At 51.1% G+C, this 10,473-nt stretch overlaps 1 protein-coding gene across 1 annotated transcript; it reads right to left on the bottom strand.

Moving 5' to 3' along the window:
• Positions 1-2,505: 2,505 nt before the first annotated feature.
• On the bottom strand, positions 2,506-10,402 carry TDP2 (tyrosyl-DNA phosphodiesterase 2). Its single transcript, XM_081111952.1, has 7 exons — positions 10,209-10,402; positions 9,853-9,938; positions 8,211-8,384; positions 7,493-7,584; positions 5,793-5,911; positions 5,255-5,425; positions 2,506-3,554 (listed from the first exon to the last, which is right to left on the bottom strand). Exons 1-7 carry the CDS (start codon positions 10,368-10,370, stop codon positions 3,273-3,275), a joined length of 1,086 nt encoding a protein of 361 aa, XP_080968078.1. The 5' UTR covers positions 10,371-10,402; the 3' UTR covers positions 2,506-3,272.
• Between the last annotated feature and the right edge of the window lie 71 nt (positions 10,403-10,473).

Here is a 10,473-nt window from a genome sequence, read left to right as displayed (position 1 = left end):
TTCCTGTTTCCGTGTTCAAGTTTGCGGTGATGGTTTTTCTTGCCAGTGCATCATCTGAGCGTGTTCTGACAGGTAGGGAGAGGACCAGAAGGTGGGGTGTTGGCATGAGGACCCCCGGGAGCTGGAGGAGGCCAGTGACGAGCCACACAGGAAAGCTCTGCCTGAGGTTTTAGGGGATCAACACGTAATACCCCACTCTTCTCCCCCAGGAGCTGAGGAGGTGACAGGATTTATGCAGGTGGGACACGATGCTGGCTTTATCACCAAGAGAAACTAGATTAGGGTCTGGTGAGGAAGGTGAAGGGATTGAGAAAAAACAAAACAAAAACAGACACAGACAACGTATGGCATCCAGAGGGAGAGGGGAGGCAGGTGGTGGCGGCGGAAGGAGCCCTGGCTCAGGCGGCTGCGCCCGAGGCAGCGTGCGGATGTGTTGAGCTGTACACTGGAAACGTGTATCGTCTTATTAACCAATGTCACCCCAATATATTCAGTTACAAAATTAATGACTTCAGTTTTGAAATTCTTGGCAGAGATCCACGTAGAACGCAATCTAGTCCAGGTGTTGGCACACTGGCCTACAGGACAACTTGGGCTCGCTGCGTGTATTTAAAAAGTTATTTTAATTAAATATAAGTAACAAAATTCACCATCCGAATCAAAATGAAAGGAGGAGGAGAAGGAGGGGGCAGTAGCAGGTGCTATTGCTTTTTTTGGTTTGTTAATACTTTTCCATGTATTTATTTACTTATATATTTTTTGTTAACCCTCAGCCGAGGGTATTTTCCATTGATTTTGGAGAGAGGGAAAGAGAAATATGGATGTGAGAGAAACATCGATTGGTTGCCTCCTGCACGCGCCCCAGCCAGGGCGGAGCCTGCAACTGAGTACCTGCCTTTGAAGGACCCAGGACCCTTCAGTGGGCAGGTGGACACGCTACCCACTGGCCACTCCGGCCAGGGCAGCTGCCATTGCGTTTTAACAGTGGGATCGCCTGCGCCTGTGCACATGCCGCCCCTCCTCGCACCCACAGCCGTCCTGCAGGTCATCCACCGGGAACTAAGATGCGTGTGCAGAGCTCACCACGCACCTGACCTGCATGTCTACGACATAAACCAGAGATGCCCCCCCACCCCCAGAACTCCCCATTTCTCCTTTAAAAGGGAGCAAACAGGGCGCCCACAGGAAGGCCATGGACATTCAGGCCCAGAGGGGAGCTGGCTGACGGCCCGAGGGCGCGGCTCAGTGGTTGAGCATCAACCTATGAACCAAGAGGTCACGGTTCGAGTCCCGGTCCAGGCCGGGTTGCAGGCTCCATCCCCTTTCCCTCTTCCTTCCTCTTTAAAGTTAATAAAAAATTATATAAACATTTAAAAAATAAAAACAAGTTGGTGGTACAGATTTGAATCCTACCCAGCTTCCTCTAAACCACAGACCCGCCCGTGCACTCGCCGCCGCCACCCTCGCCTCCTCCTCCTCAGGCTGCGGCTCTCAGTCTGGGGTCCCGTCACGCTCTCTGGGGTCCAGTCGCGCTCTCTGGGGTCCCGAGGACGCGGACACGTCCAGCCGGAGAGCGCGCGCCGGAGTCACAGCGCCTGTAGGTCGCTGCCGTTACCAGGGCAACGTGTGCGCACGCGCACCTGCACCTGCACCTGCACCTGCAGCGCACCTGCGGGCCCAGCCGGTACCCAGCACCAGGCACTGGGCCGCGCGCTCCCCCCCACCCCCCACCCCCGCACTGGTAGTCCCGCTCCCCTGGCGGGAGCCTATAGACCGAGGATGGAAAGGATGCTGGGAGCAGCCCGGACCACCGCTCGCATCTCCACCCAGAAACCCAGGAGCAAGGAGCAAGGCCGGCATTTATGCTGCTGCCTGCAATGGAGGTGCTAGAGCCCAGCTGGGGCCGAGGGCAGGGCAGGCCTCGGAGGAGTGCCGCCAGCCTGCGGGGGGGCCCCCTGCCCCAGGATAAAATGGAGATAACAGCACTCATATGGGAAGGCTGGGGGGCGGGGGGCAGATGAAATGTCTCCTGGTACAGCTTTCCACCTTGGCTCTGGTTTATGTGGTTACTGAACTGCACAACCAAAGACAAGAAACTTCCGGTATGAAGGTGGGAGGAACTGAGGTCTGGAAGGTCCAAGTGCACCCCATCCGGGCAAAAGGGCGCTTCAGCCGCTGAAATCAGATTCCCAGTTGCAACTCCACCAAGGAGGGAGGTCAAGTACCTGAAGCCACTGTCTTGGGAAAACTTGGGATTCAAAGTAAAGAACTCAAGGCATTGCACATTATAGGTTCTCAGTTCTGGCACTGAGAACCACTGCCCATGAAAGCAGGTGTGGCTGCAGTGCCCCAGCCACTTCCTTATTTGTTGCTTAGGTCTGTCACCAACAACCCCCAAGCCTGCAGGGTTTCCTCCCACAAGGTGAAGTAGCAGGGATGCAGCCAGAAACAGGCGTTAAAATTCAACCCCCTCCCTAGCCCCCCCACACACAAAAACAAACTACAAGCAAGTACATTTCTTTATTTAAAGTATCTTTCTCTTATGGGAAAAAAATGTTCCCTTAAAGCACATTTAAAGGTGCTCCTCACCTCTTGTAAAATAATTCCATTTAGCGTAGCAAAACTAAAAGGCTGCTTCTCTTTACACATTATTCTGCTCTCGAAAACCAGTCCAGAACTGCTGTAAACGGACTTTCATCCCCATCACGCCCAACGTGGCTCTCTGGGTTACACAACTACAGGTATGAATTTAACAGTTAAGGAATGTTAAGTCACGAGTTCAGGTACAGCTCACCAGTGAGGCAAGGTCGGCTGACACAGGGCAGCTGTCACCTGCTCCAACGCTGATGACCTGGTACCAAAGATCCAGTGCCAAGGACTCAGTAGCCTCCAGTTTGTTTCTCTTGAAGACTTACCTAAACATTCACTACTTTGGTTCCCGATTTCTACAATAAATCAAGGATAAAGGCTGGCCCAGAGGCAGTGCAATTATTAGCAGCAGCCCTCAGCAGTACTGACAGCTGACAGCCTTCATGTACTCTCACCAGGAGACCTCATATTCTGGACACAGATATTCCCTCGAAATAAACATTAATACTTTGTTCTGAAACCTAAGGACACAAAACACAAAATAGAATCGGTTTTTCCTTCTCTTCTGGTGGTCCAATATATTCCTTCCATATGAACCCTGACTTTCCAGATGGCAGGAATTCTATGTGCAAATCTCCAGCACAAAACTACTCAGATCATGTGGCTTCTACTTGAAAAGCTCTTCACAATATGACGTCCAAGGTGCACAGAAGGCCCCAGTGATCGCTGGGAAACCGGCCACACTCCAGTTTCTCCAGCCCAAGGAGATCCAAACTCTGGGGAATGATGTGGCCGCCTCCCGCCGCCGCTCGGAAAAATATCCGATCAAAGCGATGCTTACAGGTGGCACGGATGCCAAGGTTAGAGTTCATCTGTGTATCCCACGTGTACTGGCAGTGCTTAGGTTTGCCCAAAAACTCCCAGACATCCGAGATGTTGCTGGGTAAACCACCGCATTTGGTAACCTGAAAAGACAGAAAACTCTGTAAGATTCCAGTGTTTTCCCCCTAAATTAAAAAGGTGCTTTTGGAAATATTAAAAGTCTGCAAGTAACAGGATTACTTCTATTATAGTCTAAAATATGTTTTTCTCTGGTTCTATTTTTGTTCATCAGTTTGTTGTTTATTATATATATAAATGTAGAAGATGCCGTTTATATGATCCAATGATGTCAACTGCCTTCAGTTTTATTTGAAATTTACTAACAATATTAAGTCTTCCTTTTTTTCACTCACACTTGTGTTTTTTTACATTATTATAAATTATACGTAAAATTTACCATTTAAAAATATACATTTATCAACGGCATTGAGTAAACCCACATAATTGTGTAGCCAGGCCTTTTTGGCTCATTTTTAATCAGGTTGTCTTTTTTGAAGAGTTTCTAACATTTTAATGCAGATCAGCATGTCCGGTTCATTCCAGCTTCAGAGCCAAACCTGGGACAGGCACTGCTTCAGCTTCTCCTTCTGCCGTGGCCAAGATAAAAGGTACCGGCTGCTTGGACTTTGGACTTCACACTATGCTTGTTTTTCTTGATCCTGACATATGTGGCACCCTTTGGCCTGGCTGTGGGCAGCAAATCCTTGATTTCCTCAATTTTGTGAGGCACGCAGCCAGCACAGTAAGTGGCAAGAAGCGAAGAGGATGAAAAAATAATAATCAGGTTCTTATTGTTGGCTTTTCCTCGTAAGAGTTCTTTATATATTCTGAATACGAACTGCTTGTGGGATATATGATTTGCAAGTATTTCCCCCCATTCCATAGGTCGCCTTTTCACTCCACTGATGCACACAGTTTATTTTCATGACATCCGCCTCCTCTGTTTGTTCTGTGTCGTCTGTGCTGTTGGTGTCATACCCAAGAAGTCACTGCCAATCCAGTGCCATGAAGCTCCCCTATGCTCTTGCTCTGATTTTAGGTCTTTGGTCCACGCTGAAGAACTCTGATATGGGACGTAAAGACCCAACTTCATATTCTTGCACGTGGTATCAGTTTCAAACACTACTTGTTGAAAAGCGCGGTTTAAAAGTCACTCAACCAGACACTCAGAAACCGCTGCCATAAACAAGTCAATCTGTGAGCAGCCGACAGAAAGGCCCGTTCTTAACGGCTGCGCCCAGGAGGCTGAGCTGCCTCCTTCCTGGGAAACTGCCTTCCCTGCTCAGTCGTCCTGCCCCTGGAGCTGTGGCAGGGACCTGAGCAGAATCTCCATCTCCAGCCGCTCTCAGTCTGACGGGAGCTGGGCCACCGCGGCGAAGGCAGGTTCTGGGTCTGTAAGGGCCCTGGAAACCTCACTACGTCTCAACGGAACGAAGGAAAGAGAGACATCGTTCAGACCTGGACACGTGGTGCCAGGAAAGGGGACAACCATGACGCTCCACTCTTTGTTCTCCTCACCTCGCAACTAGACCCACGATGAACGTGACTTTCCCGAGAGCCCTCGTTCCCCACTGCCCTGCGTGTCTCACACGCCCGTCTCCCCGGCACACAGCAGGCCTCCTGCCTCTGCCGCCGCCATGCTGGACAGGGCACGGCTGAGTCACTATTGCTGGGCTTTCACCGACAAGGGCAAGCGCCCCTTTACCAGTGTTATTCACAAGGAACCGGAATCAGCTTCCACGCCAACAACCCGCCCGAAGCAGTGAACGGCTGTGTCACTCACCTCATGATCCCTTAAATTTGTGTCTCCTGCAAATATGACGGTGGCCGACTCGGGAGCCTCCTGCATCTTCTTTAGAACCATTTTAAACTGATTCGCGCGTTCCTTCGCGTGCCCCCGGGTGCTCTCCAGGTGGGAAGTCATGAGGCACAGCTCGTTTCCCGACACGCTCGCCTGACACAGGACCAAGAGCACAGCTGTTACGTCAGCCCCAATGCTGGCCTCTGACCCCAGAATCAGCAGATCAGCCCACTGACTGGCACACCCGCGGAAGCGAAGGGAATATTAACAAACCCTTTCACGTTCTTCGGAAAACATCTAACAAATCAAGAATTTTATTTTTACAAGTTTTTGTCTATGTTTGAAATTTATATAAAAATGTAACTCGCAAAGTTCTTTAAGACTAATAGAATAATCTCTAAGTGAGGAGCAAATTCTTTCTAAAGAAACAGTAAGAAGAAAAGAAAGGACAACACCATGGAACTATGAAGAAGAACCTATTCTTTTTTAAAAAAGCCGTTGATTTTTAACAATTACTCACATGCACACACAAAAGGTTTCTCATCATTTGTGTATTTGGAAAAGGGATAATCTCTTGGCTTTTCAATTTCACTCTTGATTTCTTCAACATTATGGCTGTGAAATACCCGTCGTCATGACCTTCAAAAGTTTGTAGAAAAGAATTTCAGTTGAGAAGACAAGAGTGTAACAGGTTCCCCTACTGAAGATTTTATAGCAAACAAGTACAGACACTCAAATGGATCTCAATCTTAAAACTATTATTTCAAAATAGCTGAAGATGGCCAACCATGCCCCATGTTTACCTGCCCCCTCCCACAATGTCACAGAAGTATGGACGAAATATAAAAACAAACATGACTTCACATAGGTGCCAAAATAGTTAATGGTGCCAACAGGAAACAAATTTACTTCTCACTCAGAAGCCCCAGGGGAATTATGATAAATGAACAGAAAATACAGAAGGTGTAAAGCTGCAAGAACAGAAGGGGCAGGGAGGGAGGCTCCAACAGTTCAATAAAAACAACCAAGTAGATGGAGGAGTGGTAACTGGTTTATTGGAACAAAGGATCCAAAGAAGAAAAAGGAAGATAAGGAAAAAGGAGAAAAGAAGGAAAAGAGAATGGAAGGGAAGGAAGGGGTGGGAGGAAGGCTAGAGAGGGGGCGGGGGCCGGAGAGGGACAGAGAGAGGGACGAATTTTCCAGAACTGAAGGTCACAGACCTCCAGACTGAAAGTTCCTTCCAAGTGTTCAGAATGTATGAGTAAAAACCCAAAAAACAAAACCACCAAAGAACACCAGCATGGAAAAGAAGACCCTCAAAGCTTAGGGAGAGGGGAGGCCAGGAATTAGTGCGGCTTCAAACTTATAATCAACAGTGGAAACCGGGCAACACTGATCAATACCTTTCTACCCAGAAATCTATGTGTAGCCAATCAACTAATTCTGGGGACGAATCACAGGGATTCAGAAACTCCCCTCCCCACACACTCTTTCGTAGAAAGTGATTACAGAATCTGCACCAATAAAATGCGGAAGTACACCGGGGAGGAGGCAGGCACCGGTTCAGAAAACAAGAAATCCAATCCAGGAGCGAGAAAAAGAATCCCCAGACGGCAGGAAAGCCGTCCCACAGACAGAGCAGGAGAGACGTCGGCCCAGCGGGAGCCCTCTCCTTAGCGAGTCTGGGCTAGACGGTAAGTCAGAAGCAAACCTCGTCCTGTGGACACGGGAAGGGCAGCGGAGACAGGGGATTGAGCCCAAGCGGTAAACACAAAACAGGTGGGAGATAAAAAGACCGTCTTATTCAGAGGAAAAAGCCAGAAAGAAATACTTCTGAACGAGCATGACCACGTGAAGCTAATACAGCATGTGAATTGTAACTGAAAAATTAAGAATTTGGAAAAAAGCGTAACTACAATGCAATTATCACTTAAAATTTTTAATGACTTAATGTCCCCAAATAGCTACTCACTGTCTCAAATTTTGACAATTTACATTTTCCTGAGATATCATTCATTTCAACCACTTTCTCACTTCAAAGCTTTATAAAATGTTCTCCTATAGTTCTCTCAGTATTTTGTGTCTGGCTTGTTTTGCTTAAACTTATTGTGTTTGTACTTTTTTTTTTGCCTATGCTCCAATAGGCTAACTTTGATTTATTTCTTTCATTGACACATTTTTTGAAGAAAAAGACAAGGTGAATGACAGGAAAGCTGTTACCTGTAATAATCTCATAACTGCTTGCTCTCTTCTTTAGCAAGCTGTAATACGGGGGAATAACTTCCTGCAGAAATATCACATCCGGGCTGTACCTATTTAAAAACATCAGTTTATGGTGAACAGCAGGTCTGTACCATTTCATCTGCGGAACCTAGATTAGGAAATACCACAACATAAAAGCAACACAAACTGACTGTCGCAGACACCCAATATCCATGTTCATGCTGCTCTCTGGTAACTATAAAATGAGAGATCTGTGCTATTCCACACATAATACTGCAAAGACTAATTTTAAAAAACATATACGTGACACCACACGGGAAAATTAATGAGAATCATTGACAACAGGAAGCAGTAATCTGAGAGGCACCACAGTCCTGCACCCACGGGACACTTCACGTGTGATCACCCCTTTCCGCCCTCGTCCTCTGGAAACAATGATCCCTGACGAAGAAAACAGCCCCGGAGGGCGACGTGGCTCACCAGTGACCCCACGGGTGACGGCAGCGTGACAGACTCAGAGCTGTCCGGTAATTCTCGCAGCGATGATTACATGCAAGGTCAGTGAGTCAAAGAGCACGAGAAGGCTTCTAACAAAAACCTGTGTTCCTGCCCCGCCCCCCCTCCACCCTGGGGGCTGGACCTGAATTCGTCTCAGACTTCAGCAGCTGCCTCCTGCCCCACGACCGCCCCCTCCCACAGGCGGGCGAGCACTCACAGCGCGAGGGAGGCACACACCCCTTGAGCCCGCTCCCACAGGTTGTTCAGATCCAGCCCGTCCACGTTCCAGGAGACGAGAGAGAACATGCTGCCGTCTTCCTGCTGGGGGGGTCCAGCGGAGCCGCTTCTAGAGCCGACGGGGTCAGGCGCTTCCTCATTGGTTAGGTCCACACTGGCAAGATCAGAGTGAAACACAGCTTGGCAAATCGCCCACAAACGGCTTAATTTAAAAAGTGCTTCGTCACAGTTAAAGGCATTTTACCGACTCCAAAGTCCCTGCCAGCAGAGCAAGTCACGACTGAGGGAGTGACTTTTCCTGTTATAGACTCTTCCTGTTATCCGGATGCTTGCTCCTTACAGTTAAGAGTGAACGCAAGGCCCTTCCACGGCATGACTTTATAAACGAGGACCCCATGTCAGACCAAGACCTTTCCAAACGTATTTGGGTTCTTGTTTCTAAAAGTGCAGAACTGAGCCCTGGCCGGTGTGGCTCAGCGGGCTGGGCGTCGTGCCCTGCACCAAGGCTGCTGCTTCGACGCCAGGTCTCACACAGGTGTTTCTCTCTCCCCACCCCCTTCCTTTTTCTCTCTAAAAATCAATACAAAATCTTTTCTCTTTTTTTTAAAAAATTAAAGGCCTATTCAGATTTTGCCAATGGTGCTACTAGATCCTACTCCAGGACCTGGCACGTTTCTCTTGGTCTCCTTTAACCCAGAATCGTCCTCCAGTCCTTGCCTCTCGTGACCTGGGTGTGGGGAAGCACACGGGCCCGGTATTTTATAGAATGTGCCTCCTTAGGGCCTGTCTGATGTTTTCTGAGGATCAGATTTGGATTATGCACTTTTTGGGAGGAATGACACGGAGGTGCTAGAGTGTCTTCCTCAGTGGGTTTCATGCCCAGCACTGGCCATGCTGCCTCTGACCGCCTGGTCTTGGCTGAGACGATGTCTACCCCACTGCTCCCTGCCCAGTGCCGACTCACCCCTGTGGGGAGCCTTTGGTGGGCAGGCCTTTGGGACTATGCTACCCCACGTCTCTCCCCCACCACTGGCTTCAGCAGCCCTGGTGATTTCTGTCCGAAATCATTACCGCCCGGTGGTTCCCACGTGTGCTCTTTTCTAAGCCCATCAGCCTCTCCATTCACATCTGCTCTAAGGGCAACCGCGCTTCCCCGGATGCGTCTGTCATTCTGCAGGTGAGGCCTGGCGGTCAGAGTTCACAGGCAGGGGGTGCGTGGGGCAGAAAACCACTGGTTGCCGTGGAGAGTAAACCACAAGGAGCCCAGCGATGAGCATGGACCCCGGAACCAGAGGTCACCGGTTCATTGCGGGTCGGGGCGCAGGCCCGGGCGGTGCGCTTGACCCCCAGCAGCGGGCGTGCGGGAGGCAGCTGATCGAGGATGTTTCTCTCTTTGAAAATCAATAAAAACCATGAAGAACAAACTAAAAACAGTCACTACAGGCCGCAGGCGGACTTCCAAGTTACCATGTTTCCATGGAGGCGTTTGCCTCACCCATTCGTTTGGAACCTCTCGCTGGCATGTTTCCTGAACTTGGAGTGAGGAACAGTCCAGAGGGGGCCTCCCGGACCCCCCCCCACCCGGGCTCCACCCGGCTCCGCCCGCCCCGCCGCCCACTCACCAGGACACCGGCGCTGGCGGGGGCGCGGGGCGGCGCGGGAGGGCGCCCTCCTCTGCTCGCGGCTCGAAGTAGGCGTTCAGCGCCCTCTGAAAAGACAGGCACAGGGTGGGCTCCTGCGCACGGCCCTGCACCCCCTCCCGGGCCCTGTACCCCCCCGCGCCGCACCCTCTCCGGGCCCTGTACCCCCCCGCGCCGCACCCCCTTCCGGGCCCTGTACCCCCTCCTCGGCCCTGCACCCCGGGCCGGCGCGCACCTCCACTTCCCAAACCCTGTACCCCCAGGCCCTGTACCCCGCGGGTCCTGCACACACACACACAACCCGGGCCCAGGACCCTGCACCCCGGGCCGGCGCGCACCTCCACCTCCCAGGCGTTCTCCGCCAGGTAGCGCCGCGCCACATCGACATGGCAGCCGGCGACGGAGGCGAAGTCCGCACACAGCAGCCGCTTCTTTCCCGCGGGGTCCCCGTCCTCCGGCCCCGCCTCCGGGCCGGTCTCCGGGCCGCGCTTCTGCTCCATCGCCGCGGCTCCTCACCGCCACCCGCCGCCGCGCCCACCGCCCGGCGGGGGAAGGGGCGGCCCTCGGAGGCGGTCGGCGGCTGCGCAGTGGAGGCAGGAACGG

Source organism: Myotis nattereri (genome assembly GCF_964212035.1).
Source record: "Myotis nattereri genome assembly, chromosome: 18".
Classification (NCBI taxonomy): Eukaryota; Metazoa; Chordata; class Mammalia; order Chiroptera; family Vespertilionidae; genus Myotis; species Myotis nattereri.
The sequence above is the reverse complement of the archived record's forward strand: the minus strand, read 5'-3'. Positions and strand labels throughout refer to the sequence as shown.